The sequence below is a fragment of the Camelina sativa genome, chromosome 7, assembly GCF_030686135.1.
Source record: "Camelina sativa cultivar CO46 ecotype springtype chromosome 7, ASM3068613v1".
Classification (NCBI taxonomy): domain Eukaryota; kingdom Viridiplantae; phylum Streptophyta; class Magnoliopsida; order Brassicales; family Brassicaceae; genus Camelina; species Camelina sativa.
Window position 1 is genome coordinate 32,612,715 of NC_141886.1, and position 26,181 is coordinate 32,638,895.

The 26,181-nt window shown below is 35.6% G+C and overlaps 3 protein-coding genes, 2 non-coding genes and 3 pseudogenes across 17 annotated transcripts; 6 read left to right on the forward strand and 2 right to left on the reverse strand.

The window, feature by feature from the left end:
- Positions 1–4,726: 4,726 nt before the first annotated feature.
- Positions 4,727–9,285, forward strand: LOC104703678 (splicing factor U2af large subunit B). Of its 9 annotated transcripts, none has more exons than XM_087460001.1 (14): positions 5,153–5,355; positions 5,688–5,983; positions 6,067–6,219; positions 6,507–6,580; positions 6,650–6,687; positions 7,193–7,269; positions 7,374–7,421; positions 7,503–7,562; positions 7,679–7,739; positions 7,822–7,934; positions 8,022–8,468; positions 8,583–8,718; positions 8,813–8,880; positions 8,967–9,285. In XM_087460001.1, exons 6-14 carry the CDS (start codon positions 7,234–7,236, stop codon positions 9,102–9,104), a joined length of 1,107 nt encoding a protein of 368 aa, XP_087316127.1. In that variant the 5' UTR covers positions 5,153–5,355; positions 5,688–5,983; positions 6,067–6,219; positions 6,507–6,580; positions 6,650–6,687; positions 7,193–7,233; the 3' UTR covers positions 9,105–9,285. The 9 variants fall into 9 exon arrangements, with proteins under 9 accessions (XP_087316123.1, XP_010418033.1, XP_087316124.1 ...); XM_087460002.1 differs by having other exon boundaries at positions 5,158–5,355; positions 7,190–7,269; XM_087460000.1 differs by having other exon boundaries at positions 5,158–5,355; positions 8,580–8,718.
- Positions 9,286–11,272: 1,987 nt separating this feature from the next.
- TRNAG-GCC (transfer RNA glycine (anticodon GCC)) lies at positions 11,273–11,343 on the forward strand. Its single transcript has one exon. It is a non-coding gene; the product is annotated as a tRNA-Gly (tRNA).
- Positions 11,344–11,346: 3 nt separating this feature from the next.
- Positions 11,347–11,428, forward strand: LOC147941952 (small nucleolar RNA snoR114; annotated as a pseudogene).
- Positions 11,429–12,036: 608 nt separating this feature from the next.
- Positions 12,037–13,098, forward strand: LOC104705151 (cytosolic sulfotransferase 18 pseudogene; annotated as a pseudogene).
- Positions 13,099–14,681: 1,583 nt separating this feature from the next.
- LOC147941953 (small nucleolar RNA snoR114) lies at positions 14,682–14,767 on the forward strand. The gene has a single exon (XR_015563016.1). It is a non-coding gene; the product is annotated as a small nucleolar RNA snoR114 (small nucleolar RNA).
- A 432-nt stretch (positions 14,768–15,199) lies between these two features.
- On the forward strand, positions 15,200–16,534 carry LOC104703679 (cytosolic sulfotransferase 18 pseudogene; annotated as a pseudogene). The gene has a single exon (XR_015562655.1). The product of XR_015562655.1 is annotated as a cytosolic sulfotransferase 18 pseudogene (transcript).
- A 323-nt stretch (positions 16,535–16,857) lies between these two features.
- On the reverse strand, positions 16,858–17,672 carry LOC104703681 (agamous-like MADS-box protein AGL97). Its single transcript, XM_010419737.3, has one exon. The coding sequence runs from the start codon at positions 17,622–17,624 to the stop codon at positions 17,022–17,024; it is 603 nt and encodes a 200-aa protein (XP_010418039.2). The 5' UTR covers positions 17,625–17,672; the 3' UTR covers positions 16,858–17,021.
- A 292-nt stretch (positions 17,673–17,964) lies between these two features.
- On the reverse strand, positions 17,965–26,129 carry LOC104703680 (ATP-dependent DNA helicase Q-like 4B). 4 transcript variants are annotated; one of them, XR_015562657.1, is made up of 26 exons: positions 25,851–26,129; positions 25,366–25,446; positions 25,106–25,261; positions 24,577–24,637; positions 23,962–24,354; positions 23,541–23,714; positions 23,325–23,455; positions 22,691–23,054; positions 22,481–22,612; positions 22,164–22,250; positions 21,924–22,051; positions 21,423–21,543; positions 21,229–21,312; positions 20,964–21,099; positions 20,726–20,849; positions 20,590–20,660; positions 20,408–20,476; positions 20,191–20,313; positions 19,949–20,107; positions 19,781–19,861; positions 19,456–19,617; positions 19,182–19,237; positions 18,855–18,966; positions 18,657–18,754; positions 18,495–18,572; positions 17,965–18,395 (listed from the first exon to the last, which is right to left on the reverse strand). XR_015562657.1 is itself a non-coding variant. In XM_010419736.3 (26 exons), exons 2-26 carry the CDS (start codon positions 25,440–25,442, stop codon positions 18,203–18,205), a joined length of 3,438 nt encoding a protein of 1,145 aa, XP_010418038.2. In that variant the 5' UTR covers positions 25,443–25,451; positions 25,851–26,122; the 3' UTR covers positions 17,965–18,202. The 4 variants fall into 4 exon arrangements, 1 of the variants encoding a protein (XP_010418038.2); XR_015562656.1 differs by having other exon boundaries at positions 25,366–25,451; positions 25,851–26,122; XR_015562658.1 differs by having other exon boundaries at positions 20,408–20,498; positions 25,366–25,451; positions 25,851–26,122.
- Positions 26,130–26,181: the final 52 nt, after the last annotated feature.

The following is a 26,181-nucleotide window of genomic DNA, read 5'->3' on the forward strand; positions in this document are numbered from 1 at the left end:
TAGGTAAGCATATATATTTCTATTTTATTTCATTACGAGCTTGTTCCACACCCAGGGGAGTCACATCTATGCAGAATACAATTCCACTGAATATCGTAATGACATATATTTGTCCTTTGACTTTTATATATAAGAATCGGCCTATTATTATGAAAGCAAAAAAGAAAAATACGATTTGAATTTGATCATATATGATATTGTGGACTATATATAGCATGGTGCATGCATATGTAGACGTTAGGTACTTATCAGGTCATTTTAGGTAATTAATATATATATATATATATATATATATATATATATATTTGCAATTATTAGATAAAGCTATATATTATTTGCATTTGGTTAAATAATAAATGTTGTAGAGAATAATCTAGAGCATAGCAAGTTGAAACATTATAAAGCAATTTTTATATACAATCAACAAATCTGTTATAAAAATTAGAATGTCAATTTATATATAGTGTTTATTTTTAATGATTTCTGACTTTCAAATCAGCATTTTGATGATGAGATTAGTCGGAGAAAAATGAGTTATAGACAAAGAAAAAAATAATATAAAAGAAATAAGATATCATTCACCATTATATATTTCGTAAAATATGATCAATGTGATTTTTCTCTGATGAAAATATGTTGTATTTGTATATATATATGCTATCGAAATCAAATTAATATGATATAAGGATCTATGTTTTTTAATTTACCATGAAAGATAAATTATAAAAATTTATGACGTAAAGTCGGATATGAGATTTAGATCACGAATCGCATTACGGGGACTTGCACAAAGACATGTTTATCCAACTGTGGATCAGTGGATGGTTGTCATATTAGGCAAACATGTCATGCTTATCCTAAACCTAAAACAAATGACGTATATATTTTTAATGATATATACATGTTGCAGATGATGTACGTTTTTTCATTTTTTTTAGAATCTCTTACAAGTTGAATGTGCTATATGAGTTGAACTTAATCATGTTGCTTCTTGCAAAATAATGGAATCCAGATCTAGTGTTTCTCAAGAATTCATGCCTATATTAGAGAATATTTTAGCAACGTTTTACTATAGGTTTTTGGATTAGCATACGTACATATTTGTTTGCCATTCGGTGATAGCGTTGCGAGGTTGATTACTAGAGTAGACAAAAATTTTGTAGAGTAGGTCCAAAAATATTTTTTGGCAATTAGTAGACTAAAAAATGTAATAATTAACGGTAAGTATACGTGTTAAGACAAAACTCGTTTGAAATTAATGCGATTGACCCGAAAGATGAACCTGAATTTTAAATCTGTCGCCGCGAGATATTTTGATAGGAACATATAATTTAAAATATAGAGGTGGATGGTGTAATTGGTATGAATACAGATATGAAAAATCTGGACTCAACCTAACATGGCCAAACACAAGAAGACAAGCATCGACGCTTACGAATATTTTAGTTTCTTTATCACGATTTGTTTTGTTCAACGTTCGAAGCATCCAATGAACTTTCTAAAAAAGCTATAATTGTAAATTTGTAAAATCATAAGCGTCGCTCATCATCGCATGCGAGAAAACTATTCGTAACTACAGTACAAAAAAAAAACGAAATCCAGCGTTGTGGTTTCTCATCATCGTCTATGAGAAATAGCTAGAAACCAAACAAGAAATTGACATTATAAAAACTTTGAAATGTCTAAAATTATATGATGCAATTAGCTGTCATAAGAAATATACATGAAATGCGACAGCGAAATAAAATTATACTCTTCTCTTATATCAATTAGATCGTCTTATTATTTTAAGTTCTTCTATCAAAAAATATTGTACTGAAAACAAAGACCAATTTTTGTTGGTTTTGAGGTCATTCTATGGCAAAAATGTAAACGATTTGTGGAGAAGATTTTGACATTGTAGACATATTAAGAGAAACTTTAAAATATTTTAGAATGGATCTTAATTCATTTGTAGGAAGAATTTTGAAAAAGAAAAAAAGTTAGAAAAACCTTTCTAAGATATTTTAGTGATATTTTTAAATATATTTAAAAAAATTTGGTATATCATAAAAATAACCAAACCATAAAGTGATGTTTTACGGAAATTTCTCTAAAAAAATACTTCTCTTTTATATATTTTGGATATCATCGAAGAGACATACAAAATAATATCACGATCATCATAAATAGTGTATTACTTCCTTTATGTCAACTCGTCCATAAAATCCCTATGTGCTTTTTTCAAAATTTGCAGTTTGTACGAAATTCTTTACATTGTGTTCTATTTATTCGTCGACATATACATCTACGAACAAGACGAAAACTCTAAAATTAAAAGTAAACGTTAAACAGTAAACAAATATCAATATTCCTTTTGTGATATAATAAACAATTATCTAACAACTTCAAAATTTGCTTTAAAAGTCTTAACAGGTTAAACAAGAGCAGTAATACTAATAGTTGTTGAGACAAAAAGGACGAAATAATGAATTGAAAACAGAAGAATTGCATGTGATTTTTAAAAGAAGAAAGTAATAAAAATAGGGGATGATGTGGTTGTCACGTAACGCACATCGAGACAAGCCAAAAAAAAAAGTGGTGTGTGTGTGGCCCTTCTTCTGTTCTCTTCTACCTTTTTTATTTGTCCCTCTCCTTGCCGTACTCCTCGTTGCTAAGTATCAAAGATCTAATTACCTTCTTTAATTATCTTTTTAAGCTATCATTAACCTAGTTTTCCTTTTATTAGTTAACTCTCTGCATGGATCTGATTCGTTCCCCATACACCACACGAAGAATCGATCCTATCCCCGATGACCCATCTCTAAAAAATCAACACATGTATTTTTCTTTTTTATCATAGTGATTTTCAATCTTTGAGCTTATGGATTCGCAATTCAAGACTGCATAGTGGATCTTTGTCAGCACAACAGTTGAGCTTATGATTAGACGCGAATCTACAAAACTATCGACATTTATTTCTCGAGTTAAGGTTGTAATGATAATACAATACTTTTAAATTGAGTTATATAACGAGCACTATGTATAATTAAATGCAGAAAGTATATATTTAAATAACAGGGAGGTTGCACTTCAAATAAAATAAAAACATAATAATAGGGAAAATAGAACTGTTTAAGAGAATAATACTTTTACGTTTGCCTTTACTCGGGCCCTAGCCATTATTACCTCTTCAAATTCACCAAAAAGAAACTTATAAGATTTTTTTTTTCTTATTTTTTAATATTTTTTAATTTCTATCATTTGTCAATGTCACATCACCTATCATCTATCAAACTATATCTCTCTTTTTCCACCTCTCGTCCTTTATTTATTCATCACTTTCATCATTCATTCATGGATCTCTGCCCTCATTCTCTATTTTCTTCTATATATCTCTCTAGTCAACCAAAAATTGCCTTAAGGAAACCAAAAGAGAAATCAAATTGAAAAGGATGTAACATTTTGTTTTTTTAATCGGGGCCAAAACCAGCACGACGGGCTTCTTGTGTTTTTTTTTTTCTAAAGAATATTTAATATCATATTTTTCAAAAAAAAGTAAAATAGTGATTGTCGATTGTTTGACAAAAAAAAATTAATTGAACTAAAACAGTGGGTCAATATGGTCACAGCCTCCCATTTTTGAATATAAGCTTATAGATTTCAACATTTCAATACACTGAAATAATGTTTAAACCAATTCATATTTTTTACATAGATATATTTCAAAACATCTGGTTTTATAAACTAACTTGGTATTAAGATTAATATAGAAAGTTTTAGAAGATAGACTAACCCAAACCAAAAAAAACTGGAAAGACAGATAAAATTATATCAGTTACCATAGTGGAAAGTTTAATTTGTTTGATGATTCATGCATTTGATTTATTGTTTCGAGTCTTTGCATAAATAATCTTTATAGCTATGTGTTATTGCCACAATATCATGGCAAAAAGATTTGAATTGGGGTTAGACTAGTAATATTTGGGGTGCTTCTTCTAATCTTCTACCGGTAAAGCTTGGTTGTGTCAAAATGTATAGTTTCGGAACAAATCTTTTTTTTTAAAATTTTTAAAACCCCATTATTCATAATGAAGCTATGGTTTCTAAAGATTAATGGGCTTCGAATATCTTCATAAATAAATCATTATGTATTATCTACTACTCCATTAATCATATGGGACGAAGATATTATTTGCATTTTACGTTTTTGTTTGGTGTACTTAAGAAAAAAGCCTTGGACATCTCTGTTTCAGAGCAGTAAGTCTCATGATCTTGAAAAGGAATCTTCAAGAAGCACCGAGTAAGACAAGTGTCCTATGAATGATTGATACATGTCAAAATTGTTTCAAACATACAGAATCTTGAGCTCTTATATGTTTTTGTTTTCTTTTAGAATTTTATGTGTCAAGGATAATGAACACATGTTGTGGTGGACTCATATTGAGTGGCCATGAATGATATGGTCAAGTAAGATAGGGATAGTGTATGGACCGGTAAGTACTGTTAGGTTGACTTGTTTTCACTAGAAAACGTACTATCTTCCAATCCGTCGGTCCCTTAGTTTAACTTCAAACCACCAAACCAACATATGAAACTTATTCAGTTTTTTACCTTTTTGTCAAAAATTGAGTTTGATCAATGGTGGAAATCTCTCAAACTCATCTTAGTACTTAGTATATATCTGTGTGATCTTTCCATTTTCAAATTGCTTGTTTTCATTCCAAAACATTTTTTTTTTTTTTCCAAAAACAAAAACCATAATGTAATCAAGATACTACTAAAAGACTCCCAAACTCGACTAATAAACAAAGTACGGAAAAAAGAAAGATTTACAATCGATAAAGAAACACCACATCTAAACAGAAGATTCTCATCCCACTAAGAAGTTGTAAGCTTTGTCCGGTCTAAGGCTTCCCCAAGGGCTGGCCTAGGATCGTGGACGCTCATTGCAACTCCAAGACCAGTTTGAACTCGTTTCTTCACCAAACCTTAACCAAGACAATTTCTTCTGGAACAACAGTCTCAAATGGCCCAACTACATCTGATAAGCCCATTAAGTATTATAAGCCCGTTTACGATAAATACTATGTTCAATTTACAGTAATACCCTTAACCGTCTTCCTCGTGCTAGAATCTTCTTCATAATTTTTAATTCATCCTCCATTAGAATCCCTTAGGGTTTTTTTCTTCATACAATCAGACTCAGCGAATCGACGAAGAGACTTCTACGAGTGGATGATGAGTTACGAAGGTAACGGAGATGGCGTCGCTGTCTCCACCGCAATCAACAACAACGAGGACTACATAGCTCTGAAGAGTTCGCCTTTTCAGTCCCTTGGTGGCGAGGATGGTCACCAAGACTCCAAGTCTCGAGTATGTACACTTAATCCTTTAGATATCCTTCTCTTCGATTCTGTAGCTTCCGGGCTTCTGTTATGTTCGGACGGGTAGTCATAATAGTTGTAATTTGGTACAAAATTTCATGTTCTGCCTCTTCTGTTTTGTTGAAATCTGGATTTGATACTGTGATTTAAGGGTGTTTTCTGAATTTAGGCGATGGTTTAGCTTTGTAAAGAGTTGAATTTGAGTATTTATGCATTGGTTTGAGCCTCTGGCTTTATAGACATTATAGTATCATATCATGTCAAGTGCTCCAATATGCTCTTTAGAGTGATATTATAATACATTTTGACATTTGTTTCCAGGAGGAATCTGATGATCTTGAAAAGGATTCTTCAAGAAGCAAGGAGAAAGACAAGGAAAATGGACGTGACAAAGACAGAGACAAAGATAAGGATCGTGAAAGGGAGAAGAGCAGAGACAGAGATAGGGAGAAGAGCAGAGATAGAGATAGGGAGAAGAGTAAGGATAGGGAACGAGACCGCCATCATAGAGATCGTCATAGGGACCGTAGCAGAGAACGTAGTGAGAAAAGGGAACGTGAGAGAGATGATTTGGATGATGATCATCATCTTCATCGCAGAAGTCGAGACCGTGACAGGTACTGACAGTCTGTTGTAAATTTCTTTTCAGGTTTTAGATTGTTTTATTTTTAATGTTGATGGTGTCATCATTTATTTATAGGAGGTCTCGCGATCGAGACAGAGAGGAGAGGCACAGGCGACGGTCACGCTCTCGGTCAAGGAGCCGCTCTGAACGTAGGTCAAGGTCAGAACATAGGCATAGGTCTGAACATAGATCACGTTCTCGCTCACGATCACGGTCAAGATCAAAGAGGTACCTGGTTTCTCTGTTATTTTTATTTGTTATAACAAATTCATTTTGTGGCGACGTTGCAATGTCATACATATCATATCAAATAAACTGTATAAGCTGTATTGGTCTAGAGAAAAACTATATTCTTGAGGTTTATTTGCAGTTGTATTATCATATTTGGGAATATACTTATGTACTAACACATATTTAGTGTGATCTGGGTTGTTGTGTTTCTTAGGTTTAGTTGAGGCATTATTTTTTCGTAGTTGCTTCGCTGATATCTCATCGCTTATTTTTTGCTCTTTCAGCAAGAGGGTAAGTGGATTTGACATGGCGCCCCCTGCTTCTGCAATGTTAGCTGCTACTGCTGTTGCTGCAGCAGGTATATGCTTCATCATCTACTCAACATTATTATGTTTCTTAACTGCTTGTTGTTTTTGGTTTTACGTAGTTTGGAAAGATCATAAACAATTACACGCTGTGATTTTGGTAAGCTGCGTTTATTGACTCGTGAACAGAGGACTTTAAAGTCTTACTTTCTTCATAGGATGTCTTGTTATTTTTGTTGCCTGGTGAAGTGGTTTTGGAACTGAGAAGTTTTTTGCTTTGTTTTTTTTTGGTGGTGTTTGTTTGTTTCTGTGTCTTGTCTTTTTGTAGTAAGAAGGCTGTGTTGGGTTAGTTGCCCCATTATGCTGACAATGAGCCGGCCTCTCTAGCTTTAATTGTACAAGGAGGAATCAGTGCAACGGTTGTCATGGGTATTTTTCATCTTCAACTGGCAACTATATGCCTGTTTTCTAGCCTTACAAATTTTGACAACTCGAAACGAATACAGCCTTAGACATTTCATCTTAATATTCATAAGTTGTTGGGATATTTTTGCTGGTAGGAAACTGTTATTTGTAGCTTTGTACTTATTGGTAGGTCTACTCCTCCGGGAAACATAATAATGGTCTAAAAAACATTAAATGACACGTACCACTTTACCTAGCAGGCCAGGTTCCTAGTGTCCCAGCTACTGCTACTATTCCAGGGATGTTCACCAACATGTTCCCCATGGTCCCTGGTCAGGTATAAATCCGTACTTTTTGCTTTTCTTTGTTATTTAGATGTTCCACTTTTCTTCTGTTTGATGCGAACATGCTCATAACTTCTCATATTTTCATTTCATCTAGCAACTTGGCGCTCTTCCTGTAATGCCAGTTCAGGCAATGACTCAGCAGGTAAGATCTATCAGTCTATCTTATTCTTAGCTTCCTCACCGTTTGTCATGATTCCTCTCCTAAAATGTATTATGATCGTAGGCAACTAGGCATGCTCGGCGAGTCTATGTTGGTGGCCTTCCACCAACTGCAAATGAACAGGTTCGTTATTATATGTTTTGTTTTAAGGCTTTGTGACTTTTTGTTTATAATGGTCTAGCTAAGACATTGGCAATATCCATTTTATGAATTACTAAGAATGGGTTTCCATGTTCTAGTCGGTGGCAACGTTCTTTAGCCAAGTGATGTCGGCCATTGGGGGAAACACCGCTGGGCCAGGTAATGAAAAGTTCTTTTTTTTTTGTTCAAGGTTACTGCCATGTCTAGAACGCTCATCCTTTTTAGGATTTCTTATGCATAGGTGATGCAGTGGTCAATGTTTATATAAACCATGAAAAGAAGTTCGCTTTTGTGGAGATGAGATCTGTTGAGGAGGCTAGTAACGCAATGGCATTAGACGGCATTATACTAGAGGTGATTCATTATCTCTTGTAAAATTTGGCCTTTATTAGTTACAATCTGTATTGTGTGTACTGAATTCATAGCTTTGAGCATCTCCAGGGAGTTCCTGTAAAGGTGAGGAGGCCAACTGACTATAACCCGTCCCTTGCTGCAACTCTTGGTCCGAGCCAGCCTAATCCCAGCCTCAACTTGGCAGCTGTTGGATTGTCTTCGGGGTCTACTGGTGGGCTTGAGGGTCCTGACCGCATTTTTGTGGGCGGGCTTCCTTATTACTTCTCAGAGACACAGATCAGGGAGCTTTTAGAGTCTTTTGGGCCCCTAAGAGGTTTCAACTTGGTCAAAGACAGGGAAACTGGAAATTCGAAGGGATATGCGTTCTGTGTTTACCAAGATCCTTCAGTAACAGATATTGCATGTGCTGCTCTAAACGGAATTAAGATGGGCGATAAGACACTTACAGTTAGGCGTGCAATCCAGGGAGCAGTTCAACCTAAACCCGAGCAAGAAGAAATCTTACTACATGCCCAACAACAGATTGCTTTTCAGGTGAATGATTCAAATTCATTTGCTTGATTGTCTGTTTTCGTTATAGTTCGTTTCTGTAAATCGTTTTGCATTCATTCTATCTAGAAGATGACTAATTAAATCTTATTGTAGCAGAGGCTTATGTTACAACCAGGAGGTACTCCCACCAAGATTGTCTGTTTGACTCAAGTGGTTACAGCTGATGATCTTAAAGACGATGAAGAATATGCAGACATAATGGAGGACATGAGAACAGAAGGTGGAAAATTCGGTAAGCAATTCGACGACATTTTACCATAGCACATACTGAGGCTTTTTTACATGGTCCAAATCAACTTATATAATTCTTTGTTGTGTCTGTGCAGGTAATTTGGTGAACGTTGTGATTCCAAGGCCTAATCCAGATCATGATCCAACACCAGGAGTTGGAAAGGTTCGGTTTCATTTCCCAGAGACAAGGCAACGTCTAGTAAATTCATATATAAATGCATACTCTAATGATAATCTATATTAATGCAGGTATTCTTGGAGTATGCGGATGTGGATGGCTCATCAAAGGCCAGATTGGGGATGAACGGAAGAAAATTTGGAGGAAACCAAGTGGTGGCTGTGTATTACCCTGAAAACAAGTATGCGCAAGGCGACTACGAAGATTGAGCTATCTAAGTAACGTTTTCTTCTTAAGTTTTAGTTTGGATATCTTAGCAACAAACAAGTTTGGATGTTTTTTTTTTTTTTTGTTTACATGTTAAGGTCTCTCTACTAAAGAGAGGTATTTGTTTGTCTAGAAAATGACTTCAAGAGTATGAATGAATGTAGTACTTATTCCAGGCACCAATCAATCGTGTGCTTTTTGGTTTCATTAATTACTTAAGTTTATTGTTTTTGTCTAACAAGTTAAAAGATCTAACAACAAATTATATACAAAATGCATAGCAGAAACCATCAAAAAAAGTTAACAAGTCCACTCCATTTGCTCAAACATTCACCTAGATTTTAACATGTGGTACACCATGGGTCTATATTTTTTTTAATTTTTTAATTTTATTTGAAATTTAAGTTTGTTTTTTTCTAATTTGTCTTAAATCCTTCATGGGCAAATCTCAAATAGTCTAAATCGATCTGCTTTCTCCTTTTGCTTTATTGTCCAACACAAATTGCTAATAGAATATAAGTAAGTTCAAAATAATATAGATTGTAACATGTTATCTTTACGTTTAAACAACATTTAATAAATCACCGGTCATAAGTTAAAAACTATTGGTATGAAATCCAAATATCGGATTTCACTTTGGTTTAAATTTGAATTATTATGCGTATGTAACATAGACATATCTACTTTGGGATGAGAAGGGATCATGTCCCATTCCATCCCCTCTCATCCTATATCCATCAGAATTTTTCTATATTATTGTAACGCTTCGATTGTCACTATTCTTAGTGGGCCCATGTCCACTCTTGGCCCGTGGGTCTATCCATATCCTATGACTGATTTGCTATGCCCGGAAAGCTTTAAAAATTGTTTACTGTCCCTAAAAATCACCACATGATATTTTCCTGTGTTTTGTCTCCACTCGCACAGTTCTGACAATCACTTTTTGGAAGTTCACCCATCTTGAAACTATTCCAACTCAAACATACCAAGCATACTTAACTTTGAAGTTCTCTCAGGACCCTTGACCGAAAAAATAACTGTACTTTGGTGACATGGGTGGCGTAAACCGCTCCGCAAACCGAGATGTCACAATGATGAACGTTCTCTTTTAAATAATTACTTGTTAGACAATATTTTTAATAGAGCTGGGTAAAAAATTTAGACGGGATACCCAAATTTTTTTTGAATATTTAATTTTTATTTAGTTATTTGGAATTATCAAAAAAGAATTACAATTTTAACAAACTATCTAACATTTTTTAAAATACTAAAATTCTGAAAGTACCCATTCCAAAGTGGAGAATTACTTCACAAAATATATAAAGTCTCCATTTGAATATTTAGGACGAGAGGGGATGGAATGGGACATGATCCCTTCCCATCCCAAAGTAGATACATCTATGTTACATACGCATAATAATCCAAATTTAAACCAAACTGAAATCCGATATTTGGATTTCATACCAATAATATACAAATACTTACATTATATATTTAAAAAAAATATAATTATATGAAAATATTTTGCCCGTGTTGTAGCACGTAAGTGCGGGGAAGTTTTTATTAGTTATATTTTTTGTGTATAATTCATATAATTATATTGTTGTTAATAGGTTTGGTTTGTTTCTGTGTTCGTAGAAAGTGTTTTTGTAATAACATATTTTTAATTATCATTTTGGAGAAGTAATGTTTGTGGTTTGTATTGATAATGCATATTGTATATAACCATATCCAAAGAAAGAAATATGACAAATACGATAGAGAATTAAGTTTTTAACTTATGACCGGTGATTTATTAAATGCTGTTTATACGTAAATATAACATGTTACAATCTATTTTATGTTTAACATAAGTTAAAAACTTAATTCTCTATCTTAAATATAACACGTAAATAAAATCCTATTTGACACCAAAATAACACTCTTATGACCGGTCATTTATTAAATGCTGTTTAAATATAGAAAGAGTGATTCAAATTAATGATATAGCATTCAAATTAATAATACAATTAATTACAATGACATTGTGTGTAAATAAGTCTGAATTCCAAGCTTTTTTCTGAAAAATGCTGTGAAAATAATAAGGTAAGATAGATAGATGTTCAGCTTCTACTTTGGTACATGTCATCTCGTATAATAAATAAATAAAGAAGGATCAGTTAAACAAGTAGCACCAGTGGTCTAGTGGTAGAATAGTACCCTGCCACGGTACAGACCCGGGTTCGATTCCCGGCTGGTGCATTTGAGCTGTGAAGAAATTGGCAAGCGTTGGTTGGGTCCTTCGTATTCTTCTGAATTCTCAGATGATAGCCTCGACTCTGAGCTCTATTTTTTTCTTTCCTAATGCATGAGTTTTATAGTTGCCACTTGCCGACCTAGTAATTCAATATCCGATATTCCGATTATAGCAAGACATCAGAATATGCTAATAGTAACAGCTTGTGAGACGTGGTGGGGGTTGCTTTTGGGGCTGTAACTATCCTGGTATCCCAGCAAAGGGTTCTAGGGCCAACTCTATTTATCTTGACACATTGTCTCCTTTGGTCACAAATATAGAACGTTTTAAGGTTTCTTTGTTTGTTTTAATTTATTAGATTTTCTACTTATAGTTTCTATTAATTTAATAGCTTATAACTATTTGAATAAGTGAGTATTTTTTCTATTGGTTGAATTTTATAAATAATAGAAGATTTATTATTATCTTTGTCCTTCTAACCAAAAAAACTATTGAAATGGATTGGGTTACGTGTAATCCATAAGTTACATCAATCTCTAGAGATAGATACAAGTTTACCCAAAAAAATGTCTTAAAATTGAATTTTTACTGAGACTTATGGCTGAGATTAAGGATAGGTGACACTTTGGATGGTATAGTTACATATATATATGTATTATCCGGACACAAACCAAAATTCATATTCAAGAGAACACAACATGAGTTCCTCAAATCCTCTTTCCCTCTCTCCAACGGAATCACACAAAACAGTACCAAACCACCACGACGAGGCTGAGACAGAGCCAACAAAGTTCAAGAAGAATCAGAAACGGTACCAAGACCTAATTGCCACCTTTCCTCACATGAAAGGTTGGAGACCGAAAGCTCCGTTGATTAAGTACCGTGGCTGCTGGTTCGTACAGCGTCTTCTGGAAGGTTGCCTTTATGCGCAAGAGTTCTTCCAAGCGCGGTCCATTGACTTCCTCATTTGTAGCTCCGCAAAGACAGGTACCACATGGCTCAAGGCTCTAACTTTCGCCATCATCAATCGATCTCGCTTGGACGATCACTCCAACCCTCTACTAAAATGTAACCCTCATGAGCTTGTTCCTTTCATTGAGATCGAATTTGCTTTCTTCCCTCAAGTTGATGTCATCAAAAACAAAGGAAACACTCTATTTTCAACTCATGTACAGCACGGGTTATTACCGGACTCTGTTGCGAAATCTGGTTGTAAGATGGTTTACATATGGAGAGACCCGAAGGACACTTTCATCTCCATGTGGACTTTCTTCCAAAAGCAAAGGTCAGACTTAGGCCCTCTCATTACTCTTGAGGAGTCTTTTGATATGTTTTGTCATGGTGTTTCTGTGTATGGTCCTTATCTAGATCATGTCATGGGGTATTGGAAAGCTTACCAAGAGAATCCAGATCAGATTCTGTTCCTCAAGTACGAGACAATGAGAGCTGATCCATTGCCGTATGTGAAGAGATTGGCTCAGTTTATGGGATATGGATTCACAGCTGAGGAAGAGAAGAAAGGAGTTGTTGAAAAAGTTGTGAATCTTTGCAGTTTTGAAACGTTAAAGAGTCTTGAAGTTAATGAAGGGGAGAAAATCAGAGAAGACATTCCTTTGGCTCATTTCTCGAACAGTGCTTATTTCAGGAAGGGGAAGGTCGGAGATTGGCACAACTACCTGACTCCGGAGATGGCAGCTCGAATCGATGGACTGATGTATGAGAAATTTAAGGGCTCTGGCTTGCTTGAACATGATACATGATCTGGTCGTGTTCTGGGCTATGACTGATCATTATTAGGTTTTTTTTTGTTTGTTTTCTACGTTTGATTCTACATGTCTGTTAAGTTATTTATCGTCATCAATATATAATATTGTTTCTGTTATGACCAAAAGTACTGTTTCTATAAACAAAGGAATTGGTTATCTTTGAATGCGTGTGCAACTCTTGATTATTAATAGAGAAGCACTCTCACAAAAAAAAAGTTGATGTGTCGCGCTCACAGAGCTCATGTACTTTTTTTTAATAAATACATTTATTTCTTATTATTATTTACATAAATATGCCATTGAAATATTAGTCAATGTTTTTTCTATTAGTTTTCTAAAATGAAAGATTTATTCAACTATTAAATCTAAAAATATATTTAATTATCATTTTCATAACCTATTTACTTATTAAAAATAATAAACGCAAATTTGAAAAAACAAAAAAAACTTTACTTATATATTTTGTTTTATACCAACAAATCTTAAATCTCAAATAACAATTTTGCTCATAACATTTTATTTAAAATAATTTATTTTGTTTGGTACCTAGTACTGTTTATACACAATGTTGTGGTAGCTTTGTATACAACTTTCTCCGGATAGGCAAATTATTAAAGCAATTAGGATTATAAAGGCTGTGAATATATAAGTATGGACTAAAGGCTGGCTACGTGTACGGTGTACCTAAGAAGGTTATGAGAAAAGGTTGCTTAACCGATCAAAAAGTCTTAGGGAGAAGTTTGTCTTACCGTTACATGGTCTCGGTTTCATAATTAGTTAATTACATGTTAAGGTCTTTCTACCAAATGGAGATATTTGTTTCATTGTTTGTCTATAAAATGAATGCATTAGTATCTTTGTTTCAAAGATCGCTAAGCGCCAGTCGGGCAGGCACCGATTAATCGGATTAAAATCAAAGTTTAAGGGGAGAATATTTTTTAAAGCTATTTTAATGTTTTAAAATATATTAATCTATTATAATTAAAAAATTTATATAATATTTTTATTAAAAATTGTAGTTAACACATAAAAACGTATTTTTAAGACAAAATTATGATTTTTATTCAAATTTTGAAAATAAGTTATTGTAAAACATCACATATTCTCAATCCAAATATCTAAATAACAAAAATATTTTTTTTTAATACTTACAATCTAAAATTAATCCGGGTATGCAATATTAGGTGAGGAATATTAAGAAGTAATCGAATTCGGCGAAAAGTAATCGAGTGACTGTTTTTTTTACAATTAGTAATTAATCGAAACGAATAGGGTGGGTAGAGCGAATAAGCGGGTAATAATTTTAAATTTTTTAAAATATATATACATTATGAATGAATGTGTTTTTGGTTTCATTACTAACGTTTTTTATTTTTGTCTTACAACTTAAAAGACCAAAACACATCAAATTCTATACACAATCAAAAGCTTATTATATTTGGTTTTCTTTACTTCCACTGTGAGGGTTAATTATGGAATAAATAAACAAAAAAGAAACAAGAAACAAGTAGCACTAGGCGTGGTAGGTTAGTAATCTGCCACAGTTGAAGGCCCGGGTTCGAATCGTGGCTGGTGCAGAGCTGTGAGGAAAATGGCTTCAGCGTTGGTTGGGTCCTTCGTATTCCTCTGATTTATCAGATGAGATATGGCCTTGTCTGAGCTCTTCTTTTCTTTCTTTTTTCTTTTCTTTTTACGTGGCTTGCATGAATGGTTTTACTTAACTGGAAACTTGCTTCTCAAGACATCAGTATATAATTAAACAACTCATCTCTCTCGATAGATGGTCCAGGGGTGTTCCGGTGGTTTTTATGAGCAAGCCCCTGCTTTATAACGTTGGTTAGCTTAGTAATCTGATTTGACTCTCACATAGAGATCAATATCTGATTCTTTATAATATATCTACTATCTCAATATGGTGTTAACACATGTTACATGTATGAAGATACGTTACCCAATCTCTTAGAGATAAGCTTACCCAATAGATTTCCTGGAATTCAAGATTTCCTCAGATCTAATTGCTGAGATTAAAGGATAGGCGGCATTTTCGATGGCTTACTTACGTACGTTACAATATTTATTCATTAATATAAGTGGTAAAAGTAGTTTCAAGACTAAACCCAAACCAAATCTTGTCGGCACACAGACCAGACCAGCATTCATCTTCAACATAACACAACATTAGTTTCTCAAATCCTCTTTCTCTATCTGCAATGGAATCACACACTACTATCCCGAGCCACCACAAGGTCCACACAGAGCCAACAGAGTTCGAGAAGAATCAGAAACGGTACCAAGACTTAATTGCCACCTTTCCTCACACGAAAGGCTGGAAAGCGAAAAGTTCAATGATCGAGTATGGTGGTCACTGGTTCGTACAACCTCATCTCGAAGGTTGCCTTTACGCTCAAGAGTTCTTCCAAGCGCGATCCATTGACTTCTTCATTTGTAGCTCCCCCAAGACAGGTACCACTTGGCTCAAGGCTCTAACTTTCGCCATTGTCAATCGAACTCGCTTCGAGGATTCTTTAAACCCTCTCCTAAAACGTAACCCTCATGAGCTTGTTCCTTACATTGAGAGCGAATTTACTTTCTTTCCTCAAGTTGATGTTATCAGAGACAAAACAAACACTCTGTTTTGCACTCATATCCCACACGGGTTACTACCAAAATCTGTAGCCAAATCGGGTTGTAAGATGGTTTACATATGGAGAGACCCAAAGGACACTTTCATCTCTATGTGGACTTTCTTCCAAAACCAGAGGTTAGACTTTGGCCCTCTCACTACTCTTGAGGAGTCTTTTGATATGTTTTGTCAAGGTGTTTCTGTGTATGGTCCTTATCTAGACCATGTTTTGGGGTATTGGAAAGCTTACCAAGAGAATCCAGATCATGTTTTGTTCCTCAAGTACGAGAAAATGAGAGCTGATCCATTTCCGTATGTGAAGAGATTGGCTCAGTTTATGGGGTATGGATTCACAGAAGAGGAAGAGAAGAGGGGTGTTGTTGAGAAAGTTGTGAATATGTCCAGTTTCGAGACGTTGAAGAATCTTCAAGTGAACCAAGGGGAGAACATCAGAGAGGATATTTCTCGTGTTCATTTTTCTAACAGTGCCTTTTTCAGAAAGGGGAAGGTCGGAGATTGGCACAACTATCTGACTCAGGATATGGCAGCAAGAATCGATGCACTGATGCATGAGAAATTTAAGGGCTCTGGTTTGCTTGAACATGATATATGATCGGGTCTGTATTCAGGGCAATGACTCATCCTTCTATGCCTTCGTTTTCTCAGTTTTAACTATATGGGTTAAGTTATTAATTGGTAAGAATAAATCTCGTTTCTGCTTTGTCCAAATGTACTGCTTTAATAAACAAACTACTTTGGTTTTGTATCCATTATTCATGTTTGATAAATTGATGTGTTTGAAAAGTCTTGATTCTTTGCAAAATAGTATCTTTCTCTTGTTATATAAATAACGTTTTTAAATTTTAACTAATAGATGGTCCTTTGTACAGTTCCTTAAATTATTACTGACAACACCTTAAGAAATAATTGATACTTACAGACGGATACAAAGGAGTTTGTTTCATTTGAGTTGGTGTACATTCTTTGCTCTCAAAATGGTAAAACGGATAATTTAGCACGACGAGTTTGTACTGTTCCTAACAATGTTCCTTCGTTTTGGCTTGTATAAGTCATTCTTGTATGCTGTTGACAAAGAAAAAAAAATAAAAAGAAATAATTGATACTAAAAGCGACAAAGAAACCATTATTATTATTTTTGTTATTTTATGTATATCGGTTTCAATCAAACTGAACAAGATTCTTGTTTTAGTTTAGTACGTAGCTTCATTCCGAACCAACAAAATTATATAAAAAAGAAATCCTAAAACAAAATGATTTGTGTAGATTGATCGAATCAGAATGGATCAATGTGGAAATCAGTAAAAAAATCATCGATGTGTAGATTATCCTCCTCGTTCTTTAACAAACTCGCAGAAGCAGAAGTTTCGCCTTGTTCGTATTTGTGAATTTGATTTCTGTCTTCGTTGCCAAGCCGAAGAACCTCCTTCCCCTCCTCTTGATGAATCATTAAATTCTTACCTCTTTGATTGCTCTTCACGGCATCATCTAACCGGAGCCTCGCATAGTTCAACATACTAGAAACAGCATCGACCGCCTCGTTCAACTCGTCCACGTTCTCTGATACGTCAAAACCTTTGTCTTCCCACCAAAACCCTAACCGTGATGAACTGTTGTTCTCTAATTGGTTTGCCGGAGGCTGGCCGTTGAGCAGAGTAGAGACAACGTGATCAACAGAGGGATGGCCTAACGAGTAGAATGAGGCGTGAGAGTTGGCAGTAAGAGGAGTCGCTAAGATTGCGATTCGAGTTGCTGGAGAGAGAAGACAGAGCTTTGAAGCTTTACGGAAGATACCTTCTTTGCGTTTTGTGAAAGCAACCGTTTTCCTATCTTTTCTTTCGATGTTCTCAATCTCGATCTTACGTTTTGTGCCTCCCATATTTGCGATTCTAAGAAAAGAAACACAATTACAAACACATACAGAGCTTGTTCGCATCGTCCTCTTTATACGAGTGCACTCTTTTCATCTCCCATATTTACTGATTTGATTCTCTATTCGGAAATTTTCCATAATCGGATGTTTCCTAATTTATTACCTTTTTTACTATTTTGATAAATACACAAGCGTAGTCTTTTCTATTTATTGTTTTCCCTTTTTTACTTTACCTCGGGAAAAAGTAAAAAACAAAACCAACACTTACCTTAGAGACGGTTTCTTGCAGGCCAAGAAACACTCTAATCTGTTCGGCAGAATCTGATAGCTCATGGGACATGGTGGCTTAGGTATAAAGATTTGCTTAACCTAACCCTAGATTACAACCCGGTCCACAATCTCTCTCTGGCTAAGGAACTATAGGCAAATCTGTTGCTTGACAGGTGGTCTAGTTACCTCGCGGACAAATGGGAATTAGGAGCGTGCCATTTACAACAAAATTATATAATCACAATTTTGGAAAGGTAGATATTTTCTATAGCTTATTTTCTTTCGGTAGCCTGTTGTAAAGCTTATTAACCGTGTTACTTTTTGTTCTTCAATGCCTTTTTGTGGGACTTACTCGCACTCCAATCGGGATCATCATCGTCTGCTACATTCGGACAAATGTTCTCGTCTCTTCTCCTCTTCCCTGAACCAGGACCTGTTCTATTGTGGTCATTGATGGTTGATTGTATGGTTTCCAATAACCGATCTCCGTACTTGCTCACCTTGGCTCTGTTGAGAGTTTGAAAGATAAACATCACCAAATCCCTAAGTTTTGTTTCATTGCTTTGGTTAGAGAGAGTAGAGTTTAGAAAGCTTAGCGATACTTACTTTCCTAGACCATTGATATCGAGGAGTTCCTCTTTAGTTTTGGGAAGACGTTTACTTATCTGCTGAAGTGTGGTATTACTACAAACACATACGGATTTTTATATTACTTGTGACCAGAGAAAGAAATAAAAAATTTGTCAAGAAACGGATTGTGAACTTTACCCAAATATATGGTATGGCGCCATAACTCCATCTGAGGATTCTTTGACAATATCAGTACGAAGCTTTTTTAAGGCTGCCAACAAATGGTCGGAGAGATTCTATCCCGACATTGAGAAAAATGTAGCAGCCTTAAGCAATTCAGAGTGGTGGTTTAATCTTTGAGCTAGAAATGGAAAACAAGTATTCAAGAAGATATACCGAATCTTTTGGGGCAGCATTTGCCATTGGAAGAGTAGTTTGCTTTAATATAACTTTGGCTGGGTTTGCTGTAGATTTGCTCGGCTTTAACACTTTCACGGTCGAAGGAAATCTGTGAAAGATATGCCAATCTCATTAAACTTAACCTTTATCAAAACAATTAGTAGCAGCAGTGGCATTGCAATGAGAGCAGATCGATTTTCAGGCAGAAATCCTAAGGCTCTGGTGCCCCAGTATCATTTCCTTACGTTTGACCTACTGATGACACCGACTTGGTTGCAAGTAGTTCATGTGAACACTAAAGAAATCTCGAGTGTAAAATCAAACCTCATTTTTATAGTCTGGCCTCCAGAAAGAAGTGAGGCAGCCTTTGATCTATTCACCTATATAAAAAGATAGATAAATGGATGTTACCTGTGTACACAGATATATTTGTACACGATCACATTCATTCTTAAGCAAAATTAACCAGAGCGGAAAGCACACAGACCAATATTTTACACACAAAACAAAAAAAAACCCTCCAGCAACAGCGATAGATATCCACACAGATCTCTATTTACAAAAACAGACATAGTTAAAAGCGAAATTCGATATGTACCTTCAGCAACGACGATACAGATCCATACAGATCACTTTTTCTTACACCCTCTGCAAGAATATCCTCTGTCACAAGATAGTGCAAGATACGAGAGGCTTCACTTTTTGCCAAATGCTTTCCTGCTCCGTGCAGGTGCAAAGTATCATGTCTGTGTTTCTTGACCTAAAAGCCGAAGGCCAATTACAAGTGGTTCAGTGAACTGATAGGATTCATGGGCTTGAGGACACCAGCGAACTAAAGTACACATTGTTTATGAGACAGCAATGGTTCTAATTAACAGGTTATGGAAATAGAAACAAAATAAATGCGTTGTTAGCACACATACCATCTGGTTCAAGGATCCCCTGTAGAGTTCTACAATATGAGCTGACGAAAACCTTTCTCCTGTTAACTTCACCAGTTCAACCTAAAGCCACAAAAGATTGTGGTACATCACTCCATACAACATCATCCAGCAGGTACAGTACATGATGAACTCAAATGATTTCTATACCAGTTGCTTTGCAATCAAAGTTACATCTTTTTCAATCAAACTTTTGCTGCTGGAACAATTATCACATGTGTTTTTGCAGTTTGTCGAATCAATTTTTTCCCCCAAATGAACAAGCTGTAAGAAACGTCGACAATCCACCTCATTTTCACAGTAACTAACCTGAAGCACAAATTTGGAAATATATCTCAGCAAGCAGAGTTAGAACCTGGAAACCAAACACAAGGAATCTTGCCAATAAATACCATGCGGAGAAGGTTTTCTGTGTTCGATTCGAGCATCCTCCCTGAACTTGCTATACGATTATAACCCATTGTCATATGGCCTTGGCCAAGTCCTCCTTGGCTAATCATATGCTTCACTCGAATCTGAACAAATAACCACAAACATGACCATGAGTGTAGCCGTGTAGGTATTCTCCGGAGTAGTAACTTACTATAGTGTCAGATTTATCCAACTTACATAATCAGTATAACTGTAATACAAAACACATGATGACATCTGGCCGTCTCTACCAGCACGACCACATTCCTTGCATGAGAACAGAGTAAGCCTATCTGAGTTTTTTAGCTGTTATAACGTTGTACACGATTGATGTAAATCAGTTTACAAGGATATTCATAATTAAATGTTCAATAAAACACCTGATGATAGCCTTCTATGGACTTTGGTAGAGAGTGATGAATGACAAATCGAACATCAGGCTTATTGATTCCTGAAAAATCAATGTTAGCATGCAGCAAACTTTAATCAATCAAAGTGACCGAGACCATTCATTACCCATTCCAAATGCCACTGTAGCACATATTATATTGATTTCATCCTTGCTCCATTTTTTCTGTACAAAGGCACGTTTACCAGGATCCATATTGCCATGGTAGAAAGCCGCTTTATGGCCAAACGCCTGAAATTAAAACACAATATGTAAACATTTCAAAAAAATATATATATATATATATATATATATATAAACATTTCCATATTACCAAGATACGAGAAAGGCAAATAAACGACCTACCCGCAATGTTTCTGTGACTTTTTCACAGTCCATTCTTGAAAGACAATAAATGATGCCACATTCATCAAAATGGTTTTCCTTGATAAACCTGTCAATATCTTCCAGACACTTATTTGTCTTGGGCACAACAGAATACCTGCAATGTGTTTTAGTAAGCAACACGAAGAATTCGTATTAAGCTATTTTCAGTACATTATCATAGATTTGGGCGATTAAAACTTTGCCGGAACACAACACAATTAACTAGACCAAGAGCTTGCACAACATCTTCTTTTACGCTGGCTGTTGCAGTAGCTGTCAAAGCTAAGACGGGAATATTAGGAAACTTCTGTTTCAGAACACCAAGACCCTGCATGTTGCAGCATTGTTTTTGGAGTAAAAAGAGGAAGGTTATGTTTCTTGAAAACAGTAATGAGAAATGTAAAGGAGTGTCTGTTGTAAGCTTTAAATAGGCTTAACCTGGTAGTCTGGTCGAAAGTCATGCCCCCACTGACTCACGCAGTGAGCTTCATCAATAACAAATCGAGCAAGCAAACTACGGGAGTTTATGCTTTCAAGATGCCTTAAAAGGGAATCACTTCTGTAGTCAAGAAAGAGAAGCTTCTTATTATCAATACTGTCCCACATCTATGCCAATAACCAATCCTAGAATTATAAGATGTAAGACTTCTATCGAAAAACTGCTGCCAGTATCTAATGTGATAATAAATTACAGCACCAGCTAGTATAATTTAATCCAAGAAAAAACTAATATCAGGAGAGAATCTGATGGGAATTGAGCCAAAATCAATCCCACTGAAACTTGGTGCAACATTCACCAGTCACCGCAAAAGCTATCTTAAGGGTTTGGATGTTCTTAGGCCTTCTAAGGCTTTGACTTGTTCCACTCCTATCCGGTTTGGGATTTTTCAATACCCACATTTTTTTGAGAATCAACAACTAAAGAGAATAATGACTCACTTTGCCACTTTTTCTGGTGTGACATACAGTAACTTGTATTTAGAATTCTCAGAGCTCAGCTCCTGAAGTATCTCTAGTTGTTCAGCCCACTCCATTCCAGCACTTAAGGAAGCAGCAGGTATATTGGTCTATAGCCATGAATTAGAAACCACAGTGTAAATTAGGAAAATATTTCTGAGTACAACTATTAAATAAAACAGACGACAAAAACAACATACCTGGGGTTGCTGAAGTCCTCACCTGCAATAAGTTCATTATCTGGTCTTGAATGAGTGAAACAAGTGGAGAAATGACTAACGTTATTCCTGCACAGATCAGAGCAGGGAGCTGCAGAGAAACAGGTGTTACGGAGGCGTTTTCAGGTTCTAAATACAGAGAAACTCATCTGAAGTATAACTCCCACCAGGACAGATACTAGCTTATAGTTTTACCCTAGGACACAATTCGAAACTGTCATCTCTTTTTTACAGGATGTAAGCAAAAATCTGTGTTTAGAATAAAAACCAGAAATACGACTTTTCAATGGCATTTCAAAGTAACAGTTAAGATGTCGTTACCTGGTATGTCAAGCTTTTCCCCCCTCCAGTTGGCATTAAAACAAAAACATCACAACCACTCATTGTAGCATTAATAATCTCTTTTTGGTTGGGTCGAAATGAGTGGTTTCCAAACACTATTTTGTTATAGACCTAATCATTTCAATGTAGCACATGAGTACACAGGAGAGATGCAAATAAAATAACTGCGGAAGACAGATAACCAATCACCTCAAGATTTTTCGTCCAAGAAAAATCACGACTGCTCCACTTTTTTTCATTTGAACTCTCCGTATAAGTGACGTGTATAATCTCGGGAATTTGTTCCCTCTCTACAGGACCGGATGAAATACCATCCCTATCTTCAGAAAATAAATAGCCTTCTGGCATATTCCAGTTATCAGTTACATATCTTCCTTGTTCTTTTACGTGAGCTCGAGAGTCTGTCTGAGCATAAACCATCTGAAGATTTGTTGTTTGAGATGTTTCATACTGCAGAGTCTGAGTAGCTGTCAACACCGAACACTGAGATGTTTTCCTTTCTTTATTTTGGATAAGGAGTTCGAGTTGCTGAATTTGCTTTTTCAACAGTAACCTAGCAACAATACAAGTCTCAACAGCTTAGAAACTACGTCAGAACTCACAGCATACTCTCAGTTGTGATGCAATTAACGAAATAAAATTTAAAAAGCAGATATGTTATCAGATGTTTCTTTAGGCCAAATTCTTTCTAGCTGGATAATTTCCTAATAAGTTTTCTGTGTGAATGAATGTGTCACAGCCTCTGAAAGAAGCTAAATTATTGTCCAAAAAGGACAAAGCAAACAAAAAGGGAATATTATTGATGGGTGATGGGAATGCAAACCTCTTTTGACGAAGCTGTTCAAAATGATCTGGGCCCAGGCCAGTAGTATCATCGAGGATTTCATTAGATATTGCAAGCAGCGTGTCCTTCATTTGTTCCACATGGGTGGAAGCTTCAGGACAAAGCCCTAGCTGCGTGGATATTAAAGCAAACAAAATGAGACACCTAATTGGTTTATGAAATAATTGGATAAAGTGAGAGAATTGGTAGGCATACCTTTATTCCATGACTACAGTTGGAACATAATTCAGGAGGCAAGCATTTCTCTTCTTCTCTTCTGGAAGCAAATATATCCACAGATGGAGCTATTGGTGTAAAATTAGATACTGATGGTTGAACGGTACACGTTGACTGGCAGTGTTCCATCACAATTTGGTCTACGTCAATAATCTGCACTCCAAAGTTAGCACTCATTAAAGTTGATCTATTCTATCATTCGGCACAAGTAAATATGAAAAGATAGATGGTGCAAACTCCAAAGTTAGCTGTCTAGAGTATCCAACTAACTTTGTAATAATGTTACATTTTCGGCTAGGGCGGAGAGTTACTACAAATCCAAATTGAGATAAAGTTTCTTGCTCACATGGAAAAGTACTTAGATTTCAAAGAAGTTCCCTAGTTGTATCGAGAACATTACCTCAATAATGTCATCATAATCAATCTCATCAAGACTAGCTGGGTGTGTGGAATTTTTGATTGGTGGCCTCTCCATAACATTGGTATATTTATAACCTGTTACTGAATCTCTAATCTCATCCTTTACCAGTGGAACCTTGCCAATAGTTATTTTATCATCACCTACGGAAGAGGAGGAGAAACTGTCAAACGATTTTGCAGTGCCTCTTACACGCCGTTGACTATACTCTGGATGATTATGTGCGTAGAAAGATCCATCAGCAGTGGATGTAACTTTAACAATGGATCCTTTCGTCGAAGACGAACAATTACTGCTGCCATCATCAATTGCGGGAGTAATGGCAGGTCTCAGGTAGGTATTATTTATTGAGAGATTTATAAGAGTACACCAAGCCTGAAAACAGTGGATAACAACAACTCAAGTTATATGTATGTACAATTAATCAAATAAAGTTTCTCTGCCAGGGGAAGCTCAATCCGCCAAAAAACAGAATTCAGACACTACGGTGGCCTAAATTATTTACTCAGAGACAGGAAAGGGAAGAAAGTAGCCTATGGAAAAATTTCCTCCACAACAAACATACCGAAAGGATTGAGATTTTTCCTTCAATTATACCTTTTCAATTTGTGGCCGTGCCAAAGTTTGCACAGTTAGAGGACCGATGTTTTCAATTGACCTAGAGATAGAGGGAAACAAGTTTTCAGATAACGTAGACCACTTCAGCTAATAAATTGATACCTAAAGGCAACTGAGAAAACCTCAAAAGAGTTTCAAACATTGACATTACTAGAAAGGTAAAAGGATGATATCATGAGCAACTAGCTCTCTTTTAATTGGAGGTGTTGGAAGTAACCGAAGAATGAATCCATACATTTGACTAGGGATTTTCACATATTCTAGCTAAATCCTACCTCTATATCGAGAATCATAACAAGCAGTGAAACAGATTCAACCGATGCTAGAAAAGCTAGATGATACAGCGTGGTGGAACACTATCCTTAAAGCCAGGGGAGTTAGTTATAAGTAATAATCTTCAGTAGTAACCAAATAACAGCAGAACTGGACCCAGGGATACGAAAAGGCAGGAACAACATCAAAAAGATAGAAAGAGCTGATGGTTCCTCAAAAGAACATATTACAATACCTTGTTGCAGCTATATCTCTATCTCTTCCTGGCTTTTGACATTCTATAGAGTAAAGGAAATTGGAGCCCATAAACTTATGCAAGGATGGTATACACTCAAAAGCCTTGGCATGTTTCGACCAATTTGTTTTAACTTCAGGGAGATGATGACTACCACTGCATTTATAAACAATCAGAAAGCAAAATTATCAATCAGGAAGATTAAAACAAAAGATCCGTGATAAACAAACCAAAATGGATAGGGATAAGATCAAATTTGCCTCATTCTATTAGCACCGATCATAGATTTACATGCCCAAGAGCTTCCAGCAATTTTATTTCCTCTTGTCACCACCATTTTACTGTACTTGAATTGAAAAAAACAAAAGAAGTCGCACATTGTGATTAGTTGAATCTGATGAAATTGCATACTATCACCAACTGGAAGATACAATAGTACCGAAATTGAGCTGTGTAATCTATGAAAATTACAACGAAATTTGAAAATTAAAATTTCAAAATCTGCATAGAAAAACGAAGAACTCTAAACAAATCGAGAAGCTAAGAAGTTATCCAAATCGGAGATGAAGCGATCTTACTATGAATAACGAAGATTCCTCTCTTAACACACAATCACAGAACACCGAACAAAACACACAAAAACTTAGCAGCAGTAATCATAATCGCAGCATCGGTGTGTAGGCAAAAAAAAAGCGAACAAACTAAACCCTAGAAATAACTGAGAAATTGGGAAGATCGAGATTACAATTTCAAATCGATGGAAAACTCTCTTGCTTCTGCGGCGGAATAGCGAAACTCCGGCGACGATGAAATCGAGCGGCGAAACTTGTTTCCGGTAAGATCTCGAAGCTAGAGAGAGAAGGAAGGAAGGAAGAGCGCATCTCTTCAATTACAGCATTCTTCGATTTCCGTATGGCGGGATTGTTAAAAAAGCTTCTCTCTCTCTCTCTCTCTCCGTCACAGTCACACCAGTCAGAGAGTCTCACAGACATCAAAAACAAATATATTTTGAATTTCAAAAAATATTAATTTCCATATCGGTTTATCTCTTATGCAAAATTCTTAATGAGCCTAAG